Source organism: Conger conger, chromosome 11 (genome assembly GCF_963514075.1).
Source record: "Conger conger chromosome 11, fConCon1.1, whole genome shotgun sequence".
In the NCBI taxonomy this organism is placed as follows: Eukaryota; Metazoa; Chordata; class Actinopteri; order Anguilliformes; family Congridae; genus Conger; species Conger conger.
The window spans coordinates 2598829-2622439 of record NC_083770.1 but is presented as its reverse complement, the minus strand read 5'-3'; the positions used below and the strand labels follow the sequence as shown (position 1 = coordinate 2622439).

Genomic DNA, 23611 nt, shown 5'->3' with positions numbered 1-23611 from the left:
GCTGGTCCAGTGATGAGCAGTGATGAGCAGTGATGTTAGTGTTGAGCAGTGATGTTAGTGTTGTGCAGTGATGTTAGTGTTGTGCAGTGATGTTAGTGTTGTGCAGTGATGTTAGTGTTGTGCAGTGTTGTGCAGTGATGTTAGTGTTGTGCAGTGATGTTAGTGTTGTGCAGTGATGTTAGTGTTGAGCAGTGATGTTAGTGTTGTGCAGTCAGTGATGTTAGTGCTGAGCAGTGATGTTAGTGTTGAGCAGTGATGTTAGTGTTGTGCAGTGATGTTAGTGTTGTGCAGTGATGTTAGTGTTGAGCAGTGATGTTAGTGTTGTGCAGTGATGTTAGTGTTGTGCAGTGATGTTAGTGTTGAGCAGTGATGTTAGTGTTGTGCAGTGATGTTAGTGTTGAGCAGTGATGTTAGTGTTGTGCAGTGATGTTAGTGTTGTGCAGTGATGTTAGTGTTGTGCAGTGATGTTAGTGTTGTGCAGTGATGTTAGTGTTGTGCAGTGATGTTAGTGTTGTGCAGTGTTGTTAGTGTTGTGCAGTGATGTTAGTGTTGTGCAGTGATGTTAGTGTTGTGCAGTGATGTTAGTGTTGTGCAGTGATGTTAGTGTTGTGCAGTGATGTTAGTGTTGTGCAGTGATGTTAGTGTTGTGCAGTGATGTTAGTGTTGTTAGTGTTGTGCAGTGTTGTGCAGTGATGTTAGTGTTGTGCAGTGGGACCCAGCTATCACGGCCATCTGACATACAAAACTGAATTTAGTTAGCTTATAACACGGCAGCTAATCAGTGTTACTGTAAGCTGGCCAGCCACTTGATTATTGGTTAGCCACCAAGGCTAATCTCACTTAAACCTCGCTCACCACTGTAGTACTCTCCTCTTGCCCCCCCCCCCCCCCATATATTGGATCATATAGTGTATGAGTTCAGTGTATTGGACACATGCTTTTCAGCATTTCCAGCACAGACATAATAAACTCCACACCCAGAAGAGGCACAAAACGTTTTTAGAATAATAAATACAAGTAAATAAGCAGGGTATTGGGCAGAAATGAACTCAGGCACAGGTTGCCTGTGTAGCATAGTAATGACTGAGCATGTTTGTTTTACAATATTTTCAAAGTGAAAATCCTGCATAGTATGCCTTTAAGAGAAAAAAAGAGGCTGAAAAGGCCTGTTGTAAGTTGGTCCAGAGAGCTGTCGGCTGTGTTGTGGCTGTTGTAAGTACACAGTTGTTCAGTGCTGGGTCCAGAGAGCTGTTGGCTGTGTTGTGGCTGTTGTAAGTACACAGTTGTTCAGTGCTGGGTCCAGAGAGCTGTAGGCTGTGTTGTGGCTGTTGTAAGTACACAGTTGTTCAGTGCTGGGTCCAGAGAGCTGTTGGCTGTGTTGTGGCTGTTGTAAGTACACCGTTGTTCAGTGCCGGGTCCAGAGAGCTGTAGGCTGTGTTGTGGCTGTTGTAAGTACACAGTTGTTCAGTGCTGGGTCCAGAGAGCTGTAGGCTGTGTTGTGGCTGTTGTAAGTACACAGTTGTTCAGTACCGGGTCCAGAGAGCTGTTGGCTGTGTTGTGGCTGTTGTAAGTACACAGTTGTTCAGTGCTGGGTCCAGAGAGCTGTAGGCTGTGTTGTGGCTGTTGTAAGTACACAGTTGTTCAGTGCTGGGTCCAGAGAGCTGTTGGCTGTGTTGTGGCTGTTGTAAGTACACAGTTGTTCAGTGCTGGGTCCAGAGAGCTGTTGGCTGTGTTGTGGCTGTTGTAAGTACACAGTTGTTCAGTGCTGGGTCCAGAGAGCTGTTGGCTGTGTTGTGGCTGTTGTAAGTACACAGTTGTTCAGTGCTGGGTCCAGAGAGCTGTTGGCTGTGTTGTGGCTGTTGTAAGTACACAGTTGTTCAGTGCTGGGTCCAGAGAGCTGTTGGCTGTGTTGTGGCTGTTGTAAGTACACGGTTGTTCAGTGCCGGGTCCAGAGAGCTGTTGGCTGTGTTGTGGCTCGAGTCTCCCGTCAGGGTGTTTTACGGTGCTCTTGCAGCCCGCAGACTGGTTCAGCTCGTAAAAAGTGTGGTTTCCTCAAACTGCGAGCAGATGGCACTAAACGCCCCGCTCGGCGAGCCGGCGCTCCTTCAGACGGCGCGCCGCGGAGCGGAGAGCACAGGTGGTTCTCATCCCCCTGGTGGCACCGCACCAGGAGGCCCAGATTTACAGCCTCATGCGGGTTATTATTTTCCCCTCTTCATCTCCCCTCGTTCTTGATCCTTTGTTCACTGGAGCATGGCAGGTTTTTCATACCAGCCGAGCGCCAGGCCGGGGGAACGAAGGCAGGGCACCGAGAGTCTACTTCCAATCTGCATTCTGAGATGAGCGAATATCAGACGGGAAAACTACATGTGAAAGAAAACCTGAAGAGATTACAGTGAGCTAGCACACGGCATTATTTAATCACCGCCACGCTCGATTTAATCACCGTCTGCTAGGGATGTGTATCGTCAGGATTTTATTGATACCGATACCAATACCGATACTCCTTATCGGTGCCGGTATTTATCTTATCGATACCACAGCATGTAATTTAGTGTATAAAATAAAGATGGTAAAAGATTCAATCGTTTTTTTATTACCACAAGGGGGGTAACACCAGCAACATCATTAAACAACTTACAGCACCTGCCTTTTAAGCCCTTAGCAAGTCAACATGTGCAGTGCGAGGTATTTCAAAAAAATTAGCAGGCAGCTCCATACAGCCTTAAAGGTAACTGTCAATGTGATAATGCTTCAACAGAACAGAAGCTTAACTTAAAATTACAAATGCTTCTCAGAATAGATGAAATAAAAAAAAAACCTAGGGAGATGACCAAAGCCCTTGCCTACATGTTCAACCCAACAGACACATGCATGTAAACAGAACAGTGTAGGGGAGGCGCTTCTCCTGACACATTTAGCCCTAACAGTTTTTGTTAAGCAAAAGCAACATATTTACTTTCTCTGGCAGCAGCCGAGATCGCTCTGGACAGAGTGACGTCACGCTATACACTCGGATAAAATGGCGCTGCGCATGTTTTAAAAAAGGGTTATTTAATTACTTATTATTTTTTATCCAGCTTTACTGGCAGTCTTAAACCTTTAAGGATGTATATATTGGGAATCAATCTTGTGAATTATGCCAACTTAATCTAGTATTTCACTTCCCCTTTAATGATTCATACACTCACCGTGACTTGATGAAGAAGCACTGTCGGAGTCTGCCTGCACGGAGGAGGGCACGGTGTTGTTAGCGTCTGCCGGGTTGTTAACTTTAGATGCCTTGTTTAGGCAGTCAAACACGCCGCACTCCTTCAGCTTTATGCTATGGGTGCAAGTGTTTCATGATGTTGCTGGTGTTACCCCCCTTTGACGCAATTACTTTCTTGCATATATTGCATTGAGCCGAGGATTCATTGAGTTTGATGAAGTGAGCCCATACCTTGGAGCGCTTAGCTCTTACGGCCGACATATTGACTACTAGAGAAAACAACGGGGCGCTGCGTCATAACCTGTCGACGGCGGCAGTGTCAAAATTACGCGACGGTTAGGTAGACTCTTAAAAAATACTGAAAATAGTATTGTTTGTCCAGAATCTTTAGCGGTACTCTGGTACTGACCAATTAGGAACCGGTACCAAAAAATACTGGCTCTCGGTACACATCCCTACCATCCGCGCTGGATTTAATCACCGTCCGCGCTGGATTTAATCACCGTCCGCACTCGATTTAATCACCGTCCGCACTCGATTTAATCACCGTCCGCACTCGATTTAATCACCGTCCGCACTCGATTTAATCACCGTCCGCACTCGATTTAATCACCGTCCGCACTGGATTTAATCACCGTCCGCACTCGATTTAATCACCGTCCGCACTCGATTTAATCACCGTCCGCACTCGATTTAATCACCATCCGCACTCGATTTAATCACCGTCCGCACTCGATTTAATCACCGTCCGCACTCGATTTAATCACCGTCCGCACTCGATTTAATCACCGTCCGCGCTGGATTTAATCACTGTCCGCGCTGGATTTAATCACTGTCCGCGCTGGATTTAATCACCGTCCGCGCTGGATTTAATCACTGTCCGCGCTGGATTTAATCACTGTCCGCGCTGGATTTAATCACCGTCCGCGCTGGATTTAATCACTGTCCGCGCTGGATTTAATCACCGTCCGCGCTGGATTTAATCACCGTCCGCGCTGGATTTAATCACCGTCCGCGCTGGATTTAATCACCGTCCGCACTGGATTTAATCACCGTCCGCACTCGATTTAATCACTGTCCGCGCTGGATTTAATCACCGTCCGCACTGGATTTAATCACTGTCCGCGCTGGATTTAATCACTGTCCGCGCTGGATTTAATCACCGTCCGCGCTGGATTTAATCACTGTCCGCGCTGGATTTAATCACCGTCCGCGCTGGATTTAATCACCGTCCGCGCTGGATTTAATCACCGTCCGCGCTGGATTTAATCACCGTCCGCACTGGATTTAATCACCGTCCGCACTGGATTTAATCACTGTCCGCGCTGGATTTAATCGCGCTGAAGTGGACTTGAGAAAGGCTGGGGACTCTTGGCCCGCCATTGGTAGCATTTTTATTTCATTTCATTCTTCCTTTTTTTTAAGTGTATATTTTACAAGCTTTCATGGTTAAGTGTATATTTTACAAGCTTTCATGGTTAAGTGTATATTTTACAAGCTTTCATGGTTAAGTGTATATTTTACAAGCTTTCATGGTTAAGTGTATATTTTACAAGCTTTCATGGTTAAGTGTGTATTTTACAAAGAGGTTGCAACAGGTACAACACAATTAAACTACAAACGGTTAAACGGTAAACGCAGTGATTATTCATAATTATGTGAGTATATAACCGGCTAAAACAGCTAGCGAAATGTTCATTGCGGAACCTGATACTTCTGTCTCTATTGCCATGTTGGACAAATTCTGGATCCTGCTGTGGGGCTCCTGAAACACCCCGCTGCTGTGAACTCGGGGCTTCCTGCCTGTCTGCATTTTCTGGGGCATATATCCAGGCGCGTGTTTGAAATAATATACGCCCTGCTTCAGCGTACCTGTTCAGGGCTCCTCTCCGGGGGGACCATCGATGACGTGCCGCGATGGTGATGGCTCTATGCTGTTCTGCGGCCATTTCCTGCTCTTATGCTCTCGCTCAACTTCCAGGTGACTGCAGTTTGAAGGCCTAACTTTAGGCCTTAGCCCAGGGCATCGTGACTCCAGATAGCTCCTGTTGATGGAATATTCTGGGTGAATACTAATGGCTGGGGGTCCAATGCCAGTCAGAAGGGAGCTGAACCAGACCAGGCTGGAGAAGCGGGTGAGGGCTTGTGCTATAGAGGTGCTCCTGGATGTTTACCCCTCTGTACTCCGACATCTGTAAAGCATCTGCCCTGATATCTCATAACATATGGCATTCACAGTCTGCATGTCTTGCTCAAGTTAAGACATAAATAAAAAGAATGAATGTATTTTAGGTTCCATGTTTAATGTTTAAAAAGTAGGTTCTTTGCCAAAACAACTAAAAGGTGGCCTAGCCATAAAAGTGAAATCATAGCAAATGTCAGAATAAGGTAAATTTGATTTTTGACAAAAAAGTTGTGTATTAGCTTGCCAAAATATGAATTTGTGAGCAAGATTTGCCATTTTTTAAATGCCTTTTTTTAACATTGGTGTACTGTGCAAACACACATGAACATTCCTGGCTCTAAACAACCATTTCTGTGTGCAGTACTGCAGGTGTGGTCATTCCCTTTGTATGTTAGGTAACTTCTGCTTGGTACCTTGTGTTGGTTTCCCAGACTGGGTCTGCTTTTGATAAGTACCATCAGTCAGAGGAACCCCACATTCTTGCCTATGTGTAAGCACACAGATAAGGTTCTGTAAAAATGTTCAGAGGAGAGCAATAATGCACCTCTTCTCCAGACAAAACTTTTACTGCTGTAAGAGGTTTTATGTCCTGAAAACTCTCTTGCCTGTTGATTCTTTTTTCTCCAAATTTATCTCTCTCTCAATTGCCAAATTCAGTTTTTTCAGTTACATTGTTTTACTTGGGGTGCACTTGCGTCAAAACAGTGCAATTAATAAAAAAAGATTCTTTGTGTGTGTCTTCGGGAGGTGATATAAAGTTTCTGTAAGCATGCTGGGGTAGCCGTTTGGTGATGCTGACAGATGTTCCTGTAAACCAATGCAAGGCCCCCACCTGCTTCCCAGGTCCCTCCACTGGTCATAAAAAACAGGGTTACAGTATGCGCCTCAAGCTACGTTTAACATTTATAACAGCCACGCGGAGAGTTATGACATTGTGAAATGTATATATTGGGGGAAAGCGGGGTCAACAGAGTAGTTTTACACAGTCATGATGTTACTGAAACCTTAGCTGAGCCCCTGAAACGACATTGTGCTGTGCACGCATGCAGTATACATACACTCAGTGAGAAACTTATTAGGTATTTGTTACTTATTTTTTAGACTTTTCACGTCTTCTGCTGCTGTAGCCTATCCACTTCAGAGATGCTCTTCTGAATGCCACTGTAAAGTGTGGTTATTTGCGTTAATGTCACCTTGCTGTCAGCTTTGACCAGTCTGGCCCTTCTCCTCTGTCCTCGCTCATTAACAACGTGTTTCTGCTCACAGAACTGCTGCTCACTGGATGTTTTTTGTTTTTCTGCAAATTCTGTATTGCATTAACAAGCTGGTGTACAGGTGTACCTAATAAAGTGCTCACTGGGTGTTTATTTGTTTAAATGCATTATGAAAGCTGCTTAAGACCACCTTCAACTGCTATAGTTTAAGCTGCAATGGTAATGCATAGCAGTGGGCATGAATGCAGCAATGGCATTGTGGTTGCAAACTCTCCTGTGCTTTTTCCCCCTTTCTCCCAGTTTGGCCCGATCGTATTCATCAGCACTGGTTGATACAGCACATACCTTCCTCTGACATGTGTGATGTTATCTGCTGCTTCTGCTCTTACTGCGGGTGGCAAGGCCAGTGCACACAGACACAAGTTTGTGGAAGATGGTTCAAATGTGCAGCTCAACCAGCAGGGATCTGGCTGACTGCTGACCACAGTTAGTACTGGCACAACCTGGATTCCACAGCAGGCAGATGAGCCCACCCATGCAATAGAATGATATCTTAAAAGGTTGAGGCACCTAATAAGGTGATTGCACACAGCTTCCACTGAATACAGAGCACATATTTAAGACATCATACATTTCATTTTTCTGCCAGGAAGGTGGAAGGCAGGGAGAGGGTAAGCGTTTGCATCTCCACTTCTCCAAATATGAATTGGATCAGAGTACACAATCGCCTGGTGGTTTCCATATTGGCTGTCTGGGTCTAGCTGCTTGACTGCAGATTCTTCAAATTGGTATGTTTGAGTTGAGTGCAATGCAAATCTCACCGGGAGGTGAAATGTGGGATTGTACAAACTTCAAGTGAGTGATGGTGTTTGGCTCTCAGAGGTCAATCCTGATATTTTTCTCACTGAAAAGATTTTCTGTTTTTGAATGGATACAGGGTATTGTGGCAGTGCCTGTTTTTAGTTAAAAAAGGAATGAATGCAAAAAAACTTTGTAAATTTCTCCTGGACTGGGGCAAGGAGAATAATAATAAATCAAGACTTGTGTTCTCTAATTTGTAAAGTAAATACTTGTTTTGCACTATCATGCCAACAAATCGTATTTTGATTTGGTTACAGAGAAAGAGTGAGTGAGGGAAAGGTATTCAAAAAAAGGACCAGTTGTTGGATACTTATTTGATTTCTACAGCATTCAGCTGATCACCACCTTTTATGTCACCCCCATCTGTTAGCCTTTAATCGATTTGACAGCCTTTTATTCATTGGTTCTAAAGAACAATGAAAGTGGTACAGCTTGGCTTGAAAATGCTAAAATGCTTTCACAACGTGCCTGTAATGGGGAGGTGGTGGTCAGAGGCATTCTCCACCCTGGTCTCGCCCACAAGCGGTCCTGTTTGTGTCAGGATACCCTGCCTCTCCTCTTCCTCTCCGCCGTGGCTGAAGAAACACAAACAGGCCTGGACTCGCCATGGAAACCCTGCGTTTACCTTCTCAGCGGGAATGACCACAGCAGCTTCCTTTCCCAACCCCTGGTCCCTGTTTGAGCCCTTTCATTGTAGCGCTTCCTGTGAACACACTGCAATAAGTGTGACCTGATTTATGAATTATTAACGGCTGGTCCGTCATGTGGGTGGCCTGTTGTTTCAAATGGCTAATCTTTTCTGGAGCTCTGGTACAAGCTATGAAAGTGATTGCGCACACACACACACACACACACATGCACATGCACGCACACGCACACAAACTCACACACACACACACACACACACAAACTCACACATACACACACGCACACAAACTCACACATACACGCACACTCACAAACTCACAAGTGATTGCACATGATGCACACACACACACAAACACACATGCACACACACACACACGCACACACACAATCTCACAAGCGCACACACGCACTCATACATGCATACAAACACTTACTCACATATTGCATACACACACTTCTAAACTTTCTCTTGAACACCACATAATTGCATTGTATGATTAAACTTATTTTAGAATGCTGTGGACCCCACATCTCGTCCACATGCGTTTACGCTAGCTGAGATATAATCATAACAAGTGGCACTCAGGCTTTTTTGTTGTTTTAATGATTAAGTACCGTTGTAATGGACCACTTGACTAAAGCTCTTTTTCTGGTCCACTGGTCACTGCATTACATCTTACTGTACAGTTTAAGTGACAAACCAGGACTGAGTGAAGGAAAGTATTGTTTAGATGTGTTGTGAGCCAACATCCGCTTGTTGAAATTGGATAATTAGTCATTTTAGATCACAAGATTATTTGCTCTTAATGATCAATTAACTTATCAGAAATATCATAATGGAAACAGTTTGTAGATTCCAATTAGAGTTGCAGTATTGTGCTTTGTTTTTCTCAGGGCTAATTGTGTCAAACATGCCACAGGAAGCACACATGGAAGCAATCGACTGTTGGCAGAATACAGGATAGTCTTTCTCTCTTCCTCTCTCTCACGTTCATTCTCACCCTCTTGCTCTGTACAACAGTGGGCCTGGCTAACACACACCCCCCCTGCAGAATTGTAACTCCTCTTAAACGTGCTCTTAGTTTTAAGCACATAATCGGCACTGTATGTACTGCACCTTCCGGGACTTTAACGCCAGACTGCCCACCCTCTCCGTACTGGAGTGGATTCTCATCCGACCCTATTTTTGGAAGTGTTCTTTACCCCTGTGACATTTGCCTAAAGCCAGTCTGATTTGAAGAGCTGCATTTGCTTCTCATGAGCAAATCCATTCACAACACCTGGAGCTTGGGATGCTTATTGGATGATGTTGCCATACAGGAGCTCCTCGCTAGAGAGTTCTCTCTTCCTTTAGCCTCATTTCAGTCACTGTGCCTTGACCCCATTCCCTCTCATTTCAGGGTGTTCAGTTCATGAGAAGCATCAATTGCACAGCGATTTGGATAAAGGCTCTATATAAATGCCAACCATTTACCATTTACCACTGGAGAGCCAGTAGAGGCTGGAGAACAAGCAGCAGTGCGTAGTGAGGTGAAGCAGTTAGGTGAGGGTAGGGTTAGGGTATCCTGACTGAGCGTAGCCTTGCTGAGTAGGTACAAGGTGCTAATGCAGCAACAAGCCCAGGAACCTTTGGCTACTGAAACCAGGTGTGCCACTTTGAGTCATGGCCAGCTAATTACAGAACTCAGAGTAGGCCCATGTCTCAGCAGTAAGTCTACGCCCGCACCAGCAAGCATCTTTAATCATCGGACACATTCAGAAGAACACGCACTTACAGAAAGGCACAGATATTGAAAACCAATCGAGGCGAAAAGAGAAGTGGACCTTCAACAGCACATGAAGCGCTGCGTGGCCCATACAGGATGTACTCGAACGTATCTCCTGTTCTCATAGTGTTTGTGGAAGTCAACCAGCGGTTTAATGTGTGGGATGTTGCGTGTGATCTTCTTTAAAAGGCAGAACCCACAAAGCTGTGGTTTACAGCTTGGTATGGAGCAGCTAGTCGTTAACGTTTACTGTTTTTTGTAAACAGACTTCCTCAGAAGTGGCCGCTGTGATGGTGTAGATTAGGGGTGCTTTCTGACCTGGGCATAATGTCCACAGGGACTCCTCTTTGGCCTCCCAGGCAGCCTCACAGACCAGTCTCTCTAAGTTTAGTAAAAAGAGACTTTGGGGGACATTTGATTGAGGCTTTTTTAATCATTAAAGGCAAAGTTAATTATAGCAGTGATTTTGGTTAGCCAAACAAGAGGGCACAAATGGAAATTGGCAAAGGAGAAATTCTGTGCAGATATTACAAAGTATTTTTTCACACAGCGAGTGGTCAATGTGTGGAATAGCTTGCCAGTGCATGTAGCGGAGGCAGAAACACTGGGGGTTTTCAAGACCAGGCTTGATACGGTGTTAGATTCTATTTAGCTTCTAGGCAATTTAGGCAGAAGGTACACTTAGGGGCAGGAAAAGGCAAACATTGCTGGGCTGAATGGCCTGTTCTCGCCATTACCTTATGTTATGTTATGTAACCACAGAAGCAGCTATTCTTCTTTATATATTTTTCACCACCTTGCTCTTAGTTTGAATTACATAATCAGCACTGTATGTAGAGGACTTTCCTCAGTGTTAACGGCAGACTTCCCTCCCGCTCCATACATCTCTGTACATCTCTGTACATCTCCATTGAACCAATTTGCCGCACACATGGGAATAATTTCCAGGATTCCCACCGACTCTATTTTTGGAAGTGTTCTTTACTCCTGTAACATTTGTCTAAAGCCAGTCTGATTTGAAGAGCTGCATTTGCCACGTGTCATGAGGAAATCCATTCACAACACCTCGAGCTTGGGATGCTTATTGGATGATGTTGCCATACAATCTAAGAAGAGGAGGAAATTTGATTTGCTTCAGTCCTGTGATGTTCTACAACACTTTCTGTGGCTAAATAAATAAAAAAAACACTAAAAAAAACGAACAACATATACAGGACGGTAGTCAAACATACATATGTACATACAGTATTTATTAGACTTTTTTAAAGCCTATCCACTTAGAGGTTTGATGCTTTCTGTGTTCAGAGATGCTCTTCTGCATACCACTGTTGTAATGGGTGGTCATTTGCATTGCAGTCTCCTTCCTGTCAGCTTTGACCAGTCTGACCATTCTCCTCTGACCTTTTTGCACCATTCTCTGAGAGATTGTTGTACATGAAAATCTGCCGTTTCTGAGATACTCAAATCACCAAACAATCGGTCAAAGTCACTTGATCCCATTTCTTCCCCATTCTGACATTTGGTCTGAAAAACAACCAAACCTCTTGACCATGTCTGTATGCTTGTATGTATTTAGTTGCTGCCACATGATTGGCTGAGTAAATATTTGCATTGACAAGCTGGTGTACAGGTCTACCTAATGAAGTGAAACCCGTGTGTATATACTATCTTCCCTTCTTGGGACACATGTGGGTTCTATTAGTTAATAAATAGACACATTTTAGTGTCTTTGGTCCCGGGTCTATCATGGTATATTATGTAGAATCTGTGACTTGAGAGTCCTCTGTGGGCTGATGATTTATTGCATTATGCTCAGTATAATTGGACAGTAAATCAGAGTATCCTGTGGTTGATGTGTATGAATGTATAGATTGTCTGTTCCTGAGAACATGAACCGCTAGTGTCATTCATGACATTCTTCCTCATGGCTTGCCTTAATCTACCAAATTCTTCAGAGGAAAGTCAGCGAGTGGTCATTTGGAAGAGAAACTCCACTAAACATTTTTTATGAATCAATATTGTAAGGCTGATTGACTAAGTAGCTTGGTATGCACAACCAAACCATTTCGTTTTGGTTGATTTTTAAAATACATTTTTTCCAGTGTGTCACACTTAATTTTAAGCGGAATGAAAATTGTAGGATGAACATTGAGAATCACTGGAGAGTCTAAATTGCCCGTAGGTATGAGTGTGTGAGTGAATGATGTGTGTGCCCTGCGATGGACTGGTGACCTGTCCAGGGTGTATTCCTGCCTTTCACCCAATGTATGCTGGGATAGGCTCCAGCCCCCCTGCGACCCTGTTCAGGATAAGCGGGTTAGGATAATGAATGAATGAATGAATGACATTGAGAAATCATTTTTGTAAAAAAGTTCTGGGGTTGTGCTTTAATTGCCCCTGTTCTTCTTTTGAGCTGCTGTAGCCCAAGCCAAAGTGAACTGATCTGGCATGAGTGAATGATGTGATCCCACACATGGACTCCTCCCCCGCCCCCAAAAAAGGTCTTTAATGGCGATATGTTACAGTATAGCTGACTGTGATGGACAGGATAGGCAATGGTGTGAAGTGTATAAGGTAGTCTTGCATTTGCTGTTTTTGTGGTAATAGCTGTCAGGTAATGGCTCTTATACCCTCTTAAAGGGGCAGTTCACACAAAGTTTAAATGAAAGTATGTTTCCACTTGCCCATAGTATTATATATCCACCCAGATAGTTTCGCTGAGATGTGACACATTTTCTATCAATTAGAAAAACAGGAATATCTCTTTCCTAATATAATGCCACAAGTTACTCGTGAATATCAACAGAGCTGAAAAATATTATTCTGTTGCCTGCTCTCAAGGCCTCGCAGGTAGAAGTTGATACACTGAAGCACGGCAGTATTCTGCCGCAACATGTCAATTGTTTTGACGTGTCAGCAGTTTTAGCCGGCTGTTTGCTGAGCTTGGCTTGCACATTGAAACATCTAAGTTTACGTATTGGCCAGCTGTGAACTTTAGTTGGCAAAATTGTGCCAAGACAATATAGCTGGGGTGCACAATTCCAGTCCTGGAGAGCTGGTCTGCGTGTTGGTTTTTGTTCCATCCGGTAACTTCCATTTTAGTTTCCAGACAGCTCTATAGATTACACTGGTTCACTCCTGTACTGGATCAAAGTGAAATCTTTAGGGTACACCTGCAGTCTGTGACTGTAGCTGGTGCTTATACAAATGACCAAGATGCAGTATGATTGAGCTAATAAAATAATAAAGAGCAGAAGTTGCCACAGAATCGGGACTTGCTGTGCCTCCCTGCAATATAGGAACTCCTTTAGCTTGCAATGTTGTAACTATGAAGAATATATGGACACTTTGCCCCAGAATACTGGTGTGAGGGCAGGATTGAGTCCAGTTGCTAGAAGAAATAATGGATTAAAATGTGCATTTTTGAGCGGGCTGAGCTCGCAGGAGTCAGAAACCCGGCCAGAACCTTCCAGAAGCAGGGTGGAAATGTGCGTGTCAGGAAGCAAGGCCTGTGAACACTCAGGCTGACGCAGGTCACTGGGCTGACGCAGGTCACCGGGCTGACGCAGGTCACCGGGCTGTGCTGTAGGGAGGTGACCACCGGGCTGACGCAGGTCACCGGGCTGACGCAGGTCACCGGGCTGTGCTGTAGGGAGGTGACCACCGGGCTGACGCAGGTCACCGGGCTGTGCTGTAGGGAGGTGAACACCGGGCTGACGCAGGTCACCGGGCTGTGCTGTAGGGAGGTGACCACCAGGCTGACGCAGGTCACTGCTCTGTGCTGTAGGGAGGTGACCACCGGGCTGACGCAGGTCACTGCTCTGTGCTGTAGGGAGGTGAACACCGGGCTGACGCAGGTCACTGCTCTGTGCTGTAGGGAGGTGACCACCAGGCTGACGCAGGTCACCGCTCTGCACTGTAGGGAGGTGACCACCAGGCTGACGCAGGTCACTGCTCTGTGCTGTAGGGAGGTGACCACCGGGCTGACGCAGGTCACCGGGCTGACGCAGGTCACCGGGCTGTGCTGTAGGGAGGTGACCACCGGGCTGACGCAGGTCACCGGGCTGACGCAGGTCACCGGGCTGTGCTGTAGGGAGGTGACCACCGGGCTGACGCAGGTCACTGCTCTGTGCTGTAGGGAGGTGAACACCAGGCTGACGCAGGTCACCGCTCTGTGCTGTAGGGAGGTGACCACCGGGCTTCTTAAGTCAGGAGACAGCGGCCCATCGTCATGCAAACGGTTCCGTCCCGTGGGTGTCTGTTTCTCCCGTAAGCCCAGTGGCTCCTTCCCTTCTCTCCTCCTCACAGAGGAGGTCCCGCTGTCAGACCCTGAAACAGGAGATGAAGAAGGGGTAAAGCAGTGATAATGCTGTTATGGAGCTTATTGAGGCCAGCCCATGGCCATGTCCTCCTGGCACGGCGACGCCCTTCGCCCCTTGCGGTTCGTGAGTGTCTGGGGGCACCTCCAGGGCGACAGTAGGAAATGGCTGCCCCTTGTTGGCCTTCCCCCGCTCCTGTTCTCTGCGGCGGAGGCGTGTGCCCTTTGATTCGCGCCCCGCTTCCTGTCTGGAACGCCAGTGTGTGCTTCCTGAGGAGCTGGAGAAATGCAGCTGCAGTTACTGCCGTTTTGTTGGGCTCCGGTCCCCCCGGCCGTCTGCACCCTGTCGAGCCGCCCACCCTTTGAACAGGTACTGCCATTTCAGTACCTGAGGAATTGTCTGCTGATTTGTCTCAGAGGAAGAAGAAGACTTTAATGGTTTGCCAATTCAGCATTAGGCCTTATTTTAGTTAAGTCATCTGTCAGGATTAGTTTTCTCGACAGGCTTGCTTTCAACTTTTGGATAAATAAGCTGTTTGCTACTATAGTATGTTTTTTCCATATTTGGCAGAATTGAGAAATGTCTGTGGTTTCCCATATGAAGTGTATTTTACCTTCTGTCAGAGGATGTTAACATGGACGGGGTAGCAGTGACAGGAAAGATGTGGGGAACTATTTTTCCATCGCTGATTGCCTTCATTACTGGATTGCTTAACTTCCAGAATTTCAGAAGATGCCACGCAACCTCTCTGTCAACTTTCTGGCAGTTCCACCTGCCACGTTCTCCCTTTATTTTTTCACCTATTTTTCATTTTTTCTCAGGAGTTCATACTGTTATATGGATCTTGTGCTGGGCTGTGATTTCAGAAAGGAATGCTATTCCTATTTCTATACATTTCACGGGAGCTAAAAATATCCAATTGACCGGAAAGTTTGTGGAGTTTGTGGACAGTTGCGGAGTGTTCCTGTCCCGGGTGAATCATGACCTTGGCGAAGGCTTCATCGTCATGCCAGGGGGCCCTGTCTGGATGCTGTGCTCATGTGTCTCATTAACTGTGACTAAAAGGAATCATGCTTGTGAACTGTGCCCTAATGGAGTCGATTCATTGTGATTCATTCTCTTTGTTTGAGCATTCAGAGCGGCTTGCGGGCGAATGGAGTTTGAAAGCTGGGCTAAGATTTGAGTTGTCTCTTGAGCTGGGCAAGAGCTGCACCTGAATGCCTCTTCACACCTCCAGCTCCTGCTCGTGCTGGGTAGCTTCTAGATGTGCGGATATCCTGTCTGTACTCATCAGTATCGGGAAGTGTAGTGCCTTGTCAAATTACTTGTGTTGTTATGGGTGGAAATGACTTTGTCCTACAGATACTGCTCTGATGTTTATACTGTGCCCTCTGCTCTCTTAATGTGTGTGAATACAACACAACATACAGCAAGGTCTGAAGTTCACAAGGTCACAAATGAGAGAAAACGATCGCATTTGACTTTTGTGTCCATTTTTTTTCTTATGTCTTATTCCAGATCCAAATATTAGTATCATTAATAATAAAAATGTAATTTTTGTGCTTTTGCAAGTTATCTCCAGTACCAAACTTTTCGAATGTTGACCTTACGGTTGAGTACCAACTGTTGTCCATGTTGTAACAAAAAGGGCTGTTCAGTGTGCCCAGGAGAACTATATGGAACTAGATCCTCCTCTTTTCAAAATCAGTTTTTGTGGCAGTTCAGTGAGCGTGTTTATCTGCCACCCTACACCATTTTGGAATCAGGTTTTCAGGAAAGGGTTTACACCTAATTTGGCCGGTGGAATTTACAGGGGCGATTGAACTCTTGAAGCCTTTGTTTTCCTGCTCCCTTGGTGACCTGCTCGTCTCAGTAATGCGGGACTTATGCCAGGGACAAAGTATGTGCATCTTGCCTAAATGTACTCAGGTCAGGACTAGCTCAGCCCGACAGTCTCGGTCGATGATTTTTATTATATGTTTGCTAAGTATACACTATTATCAGGAGTGGCTTTGCATAGCTGGCATTCTTTTTACACATTAACTGTTTCTGGCATTTTCTGAATCAATTCAGGTTAAGCACCTTGCTCCAGGCTATCCCTCAAGAATCACCTCCAGTCACAGCTGCTTAACCATTACTCTCCAGTGCTGGGGATATCGTCTGAAAGCTGATGAGAAATGTTGAGCGGAGAGTGATAATGTGCACCCAGATGTCTGCCACGTGTTGGGCGAAACATGCTAAGCTATCAGCTTGCGGGAGCGCACATGGAGTTTCATTGCTGTAAGAACTAGACATTAACGTTTTATTTTTATTTATCCGTAATAAATCTATATACCCCATTCAGTACCCCATTCAGATCAATTTTAGTTCCAGCTAAAAGGTGCAACATATCTGCCAAGACCACTGACAGGCCCCTGGGAGGAAAGAGTGGGACACTGGGGGGGGGGGAGAGGGAGAGAGAGGGAGAGAGAGAGCACGCAACTGATAAACAAACAAATAGTCTTTTACACTTTTAACTCCTGGACTGATTCATGACGCCGTCCAGGTGTGCTTAGCCAGTAGACGTCGTCCTCAGATTTCACTGCTTCCCACACACCGAGCCCAGCCGCCTAAACTCAGTAGAGGGTCAAGTGACTTAACGTCAGCACGTTCAGAGAGAAGGGGGAGGGATAAACAGTGTTGTGGTTTATCAGCGTGTTCAGAGAGAAGGGGGAGGGATAAACAGTGTTGTGGTTTATCAGCGTGTTCAGAGAGAAGGGGGAGGGATAAACAGTGTTGTGGTTTATCAGCGTGTTCAGAGAGAAGGGGGAAGGATAAACAGTGTTGTGGTTTATCAGCGTGTTCAGAGAGAAGGGGGAAGGATAAACAGTGTTGTGGTTTATCAGCGTGTTCAGAGAGAAGGGGGAAGGATAAACAGTGTTGTGGTTTATCAGCGCATTCAGAGAGAAGGGGGAGGGATAAACAGTGTTGTGGTTTATCAGCGCATTCAGAGAGAAGGGGGAGGGATAAACAGTGTTGTAGTTTGAGGGTGTTTGTTGCTGCAATTCCTCTCTGGACTTAGCAGTCCGAAATTACCTATTGTACCTTTATGCTATATTCCAGTCTATATTTCAGTTTTAGGGTTGGATTCTAGGGGGGGGACTGTGGGATCTAGAAGATACTGTAGGAGGTGCAAGGCTATTTCTTCTATGCAGTTACTATTCTGTACATAGATTTTAAATGTAACCCTTTTCAATTTATTATGGGGGTTCCCTGGATGCCTTTAAACCTGGATAGGGGTCCCTGGATCAGAGAATGTTGAAAACCCTGAAGTGCATCAGATTAATATGCAAGATTTCTCCCTCTCCCTTGTTCACTATTCTCCATGGAAATTCAAAGTGTCTGTTCTGACACAGCTTATTAGTTGTGATAAAGTTCTGAATGTTGCCCAAGACCAGAAAGACCTGTTTCTTCTCAAAATGAATAAAAATGACCTGCCATTGGTAGACTACTTATTTTTGATTGCAAAGTGGACTGTAAGCAAATTATTAACATGTGGGATTTGTGGAATGGTTTTTATTTATTTATTATAAAAATGCAAAAACAATGTAGCTTGCCAGTATTTGTCTCCTGGAAAGAGTATGTCTGGATCATGTTTAATGGGAGCAATGTACAGTTATTTAAATTGAAAAAGTGAAAAGTATGTGGGTCAGGTTTCTGTGTAGGAACTGTAGTGTGTGGAATGTGGAGATCGCAGTGTTCTGCTTGTTTAATATTTGATTGTGAACCTGATGCAAGCTACCTTGACGTTGACAGTTAAATCATTAACAGAATCCATATTACATAGAAGCATATTACACATTGCTTCTGCTCACTGTGGCACTGTCTCTTTGTCTGACTCTATTCACCAGCATGTGTTCAGTTTCATCTCCAGAGCTTTGTATATGATTATTTTCAGTACAGCTATTGGTGGGCTCGGAAAATTCTTTGCATTAAATGTTCCATAAGACATTAGAGAAGGGCAGTATGATTTCGCTTTTTACAGTCAAAATGACTGAATCTGTGTGTAACATTTTTTCCTACCTAAAATGTTTTACCAGTGAGTTCCCGTTGACCTGTAAGCATTTCATGATGTCCTGGGACTCACCTGTATAAGTGAAGGCACATGTTTTGTGTGGTGCAGGAGCACAGTTCTCCAAACAGCATTGTGTCCCAGCCTGGACCTGGAGCTGCAGAATGTCTTTCTCATAGTGCCATTTTGTCTTTGCAGCTGACCGATGGGGGCAAGGCAGCCCAGGCCAACGTTGCCGTGGGAGACCTGGTGCTGTCCATCGATGGAATAGCCACCGAGGGAATGAACCACCTTGAGGCCCAGAACAAAATCAAGGCCTGCAGCGGGAACCTTACTCTCTCCATGCAGAAGTAAGCTCCACAGATATTTCTCCTCTGAATAACCTCTAGCGCTAACCTGATGAAGCAGGTATTGGTGCTATGTAACTGCCCATCTTTTTCACAGTCATATAGTTGTTTACTCTACTTTTCATTTTCTGTTTTACATAGAAGGTCAGGATTGGACTGAACCTTGGGTGACAGAACAGCAGGGCATGGCTTCTCTCAGTACAACCTGAACAGTATGATTGATAGATATAAATATATATACTGTATATATACATGCAGGCTATACAGATATTCAGTGCCATGAAAAAGTATTTGCCCCCTTCATGATTTAAATAATTATTTCATTTATCAAATTAAAAAAGTTATCAAACACCCATATCACCCCTGTGAAAAAGTAATTTAAACTTAATAACTTGTATCAGCGCGTTTTGCAGCAGTAAATAAATTATTATAAATTATAATAAATTATAATAAATTATTTGTGCAGAGCAAAAAAAATGCCCTTTAGCTATATGCCTTTGTAACCGTAAACATGCTTTTATCTGTGTTCTTGCAGTAGACAAGGGGACACATATACTTCATATGAAAAGCAAGATACTGTTCCAGTCTGTTATCAGCCAACTCAGAAGGGGGCAATCGGTCCAAGTTCACTTGAACTCTCATTTATTTACAAAAAGAGTTGTAACAGAACAGTACCACTAACTACAGTATGCGGGGGATTTATGTGGGCTTAGGCAAATGCAAAAACCATCATTCACCCCAGCATGGCCTCCTATACCTCCCACCTCAGTGTAATTAATGGTGCAGTCCAGGGCAAAGCTGCAGCTGAGTTTTATAACCATCATACCATCTGTACATCCATGTTTACATATTCCCTGCGGTGCATGATGTCTGCATTTCGGAGACTGGACCAGTATAGTCTTGTTTCTGTGGCCCTGGAGTTCACACACATGTCTGTTTACTGACAATGCTAATCTTTTACACAGGGCGGCAAAAGTACAGACATATGCATACACATGGAACCCAGTATATAGCTGCCTTTACATTTAGGGTATGTAGATGTTCTCATAACCGAGAGAAAGTAGGAGAAATATTAAAAGTAAGTAAGATGTGACTTCCACCAGGCAATTGTTGCTCTTAGCATTTGGCGGCTTTATTTCACACTATTATTATTATTATTATTATTATTATTATTATTATTATTATTATTATATACTTTATTTAAACTTGATAGCATCATAGGTCAAGACATAAAAATGAAAAGAACACATTAAAATGATGGTTGAGTGGTGAACAAAAACAATTGATAAACATAACTGTATGATGGAGACTTAAAACTAGTGATTTAGAATTTCTAAGACGGATAGGAAGGTCATTATAAAGCGTAGGACCAATATTTCACACTGACTGTTATTACTGCTTAATTAAGTATCAATCCCTGTGCTTATTGATGCTTTGTAAGCGCTCAACCCTCAGATGCTGCTGGATATAACGCAGTTAAACAAACGGTGGTGTTGATGTTCCGCGGCTGATGACATTGGCACGGCTGAGTAGGATGTCTGGATCGGTGTTACAGCTATTACAGAGCTAAGCAGCAACACATGTGCTCCTAGAGGTCATCCATTCGATTTCTATAAACAGTACAGTGCAGAGGGAGAAATCCATACGTTACAAGAGGCAGATGTGTTCTGTTATTACAGGAGTTAATCTTCTCTAAAAATGACTGCGTACGGCATGTTCAGCAGGCTCTCTGTCCACCCCTCCTCACCGGTAAAGGAAAAAAGGTGAAAACGGGAATGTTGTGGCTCAGGTCCCCTGGATTCGTCGGCCCGGGAATGCCAGAACATTCCGGCACGGCTGAGATTTATTGTTGCCTTTCATCTTCCCGTGAGCTTTTAATCGTCATCCGTTATCGTCAGTGGGGGAGCGCGGGGAAGCGTCGCGTGCTGTGCTGTGCTCTGGAGCTCCTCAGACCGGGGCGCAGTTCTGTGTTCTGTCCGAGGCGGGTAAACCCACGCGATAAATGGCTGCCGCTTGGACCTGTGAATACTGAGGATGAAATTCACACAGTACACTGACTGAACTGGGGAATGCTGTATTCACAGGTGCTCAGTGCTGCGGTGTGAATTAAGAGCGTTATGACCACCCATGCCTATATGTTCTAGCCTGATTTCTTTCAGCAGTTGGGGTCTTCGATATTAGGTTTAAGCAATGTTCACTTTCTAAGAAACTCGGAAGCTGATAAACTGCAGGTTTGATAAAGGCTCCATGGATATTGTATTAGGGTTGGAGGAGCAAAACATTTTCTCATTGTTAGTTATGATAGTCATCCAGCTACCTAAGTGATATGGCTTTGATAATGAGTTACTGTAGTGCATTCAGATTCTTATGTTATAATTATTAAGATTCAGCAGCTAGACCTAGCAGTTAGAAATTCAACTAAATAATCTGATTCCTTTGTAGCAAAAACATTTTTTTCATGTGTTTTAATGACAAATGTATACCCTTAATATCATCATACCATGAAGAATGATAAATATTAAAAGACAGAATCTCCAAGCATGCTTTTGGCTTCCTTCTTTTCTTGGCTTTCTTGAGTTGTTATTATTATTTGATGAAACTATTTGGGGTGGACTGTTTAATCGACATCCCTGGTGGCAGTATCTAGCGAGGGTAATGTCCGCGGTTTGAACTGTAACTCACGTTGCTCACAGTCGCTACAGAAATGCCTTGCAGCAGTCTAGGCCAGGCTGTGCTTTGTAGTGCCGTCTGCAAACATCATTAGGTGGAATATGTTGGCTTGAATTTAGGCCGAATGGCGGCTGAAGAGGTCTGAAACACGAGCTTCTACTCAGGCTGTTTCTGTGGTGCAGGGCAGAGAAGGGGTTAGATCAACACAGCTAAGACCATTTGGAGTTTCTGGCGTCAGGGAAGCGGAGGACAATACGAGGACTATCATTTATTTGTACACGAGTCATGACCAGGGTTTACAAGAGCGACAGTACAGATGGAGGAGTGTACTTTACTCCCCACTTTTGGCCGACCACCCACTATAACTGCAGCTCTGTCCACCTGGATTCACTGCCGGCCTGGTGACTAATTCGGCCATGCATTTATTATACGCAACTTTATTCATTTTTAATGACTAAGAATGGTGTGGATTCCGTAGCTTTGAAGTTACACATCGTAAGAGGGAACAAGTCCGTTGTGATCGTACTCACTACGGTGTATTCAATGGCTCACTGTGTGGGACTTGCATGCAGGAACCTGCGTTCCTAAATGTATATGTATATATATATATATATATATATATATATATATCAAAGATTATGAAGTGGCTTGTATACAAAGAAGCTTCTAGAAACTATTGTCCCCCCCAGTGCTGCTCTGAATCTAGTTACTGCAGCACAGCTGCCTGAGGCTGGGTAGCAGGTCTGACTTTCTCCATAAAGCTATCCGTCTTCTGGCGCTTGGACGCTCTATAGAGGAAGCTCTTTATTGATGTTCACGGTACATTGGGTGACTTGCGAGACTGCAAGGTGGAGGGTGGGGGGGATGGCGTAAATCACAAATGCTGCCCTTTTGTGCTATTCAGATTTGAATACCTGTTCTAGCAAGCTTTGGAAATGATCCCTGAGCCTTGTGTCAACATAAGGGATATGAGGCGGGGAACTGGTTTGGGCTGGTGGCTGGTGAGGAGAGCAAGTCGAAGACAGATTTAAAGAAGCAACATTCTGCTCAACACTGCCCCCTAGCATTGGGGGGTGGGAAAGATCAATTTACCCTGTGTACTCGACTTGCTGTTCATGACTGTAGACAACTGATACGTTATGTAAATTGTACCATATCCAACCTGTTCTGTTGTTCTTCTAATTACCACCTCTGGCATTCACTTTTAGTACGGTGCTTTGGATAGAAGCCTCTGCTAAATAAATGTTGTGTAATGAAAGCCCATATTTGTATCAGGTGTATATGTTGAATAGCAGGGATTAAGCAGTTGTCTTTTCCATCGGCAGTGATATTTACAGATATTCATAGTGCACTCAATAGTTTCTTTCCTTTGTGTGGCCTTGGGTGAACATGACGTGCGCTTTGGCCCGGGGCGAGGCAAGCTCTGTGCATGTGGCCTCTAATTTTATCTCGCCGATGGAAGATTAAATGGGGCTTTCTGTGGTCTAATGGAGAAAAATAACAGCCTCAAATAATTAATTGAATGACAATATGTCACATGAAGGAAAGGAATATGTCCAACAGGAAACGCAAACTACTGTTTCTAGACACAACTTCCACAGTGTATCGTGTGTTCTGGTGCAACTGATTCAATTGGATTTCCAGATGCATGATTTTTGAAGTATAACATAGCATTAAGTATTCACTCTTTCATGTAAATATGCATTGTTTGATGGAAAGCAGGAAAAACAAAAGGGTCTGTACTGACTCTATGTTTGAGCTGCCTAGATGACAAGCGAGGATTACCGTTACATTTTGGTGTTACGCTTTGATGTTGTCTCCTGTGTGGTGCCTTGGTCACAAAGGCCTAATGTTGAAAACTTCTTCAGTTTGATGGACAATGTGTTTATAGCTACACTAAACCTGTCTGACATTTATGAGTTAAAGCGGCGATTCATGTTTTTGTAAATTAGAGGAACATCAACTTGACTTCCTCCTGGACCAGTTGTGAGCGAAAGAGCAGTTATTTTGGCAGGTTGAGGTCACAAATTCAAAAATGAATACTTTGTCGTATATATTGTGGGTTTTTTTACGTAAGCTTCTCTCCTAAAAGGAAAACTACAGTAAGTTAAGTCATAAAGTGGTGGCAGACTCGGAGTCATTCCAAGTTGAGTGTGTCTACCAGTAATGGAGTCATGTGACCACAGTTCTTCCTCTGTGGTGACCTCAGCCTCCGGAGTGCTGCACTAATCAGGCTGGATAGGGAGGAGAGCACACAGGGAGGCCAGGAACCTGCTCCCCCTGCCCTTTCACAAGCAGTTTCACGTGCTGTCAACACCATTATGATTGCATTATGATTT

At 44.4% G+C, this 23611-nt stretch overlaps 1 protein-coding gene across 4 annotated transcripts in view; it reads left to right on the top strand.

Moving 5' to 3' along the window:
• Window positions 1-23611, top strand: part of LOC133140426 (PDZ and LIM domain protein 5-like) — a 93769-nt gene that overhangs the window by 29839 nt on the left and 40319 nt on the right. For all 4 annotated transcript variants that reach the window (XM_061260386.1, XM_061260387.1, XM_061260388.1 and 1 more), the window contains exon 3: window positions 18454-18605. In XM_061260386.1, coding sequence (XP_061116370.1) covers window positions 18454-18605 — 152 coding nt within the window. The remainder of the gene's footprint in view (window positions 1-18453; window positions 18606-23611) is intronic.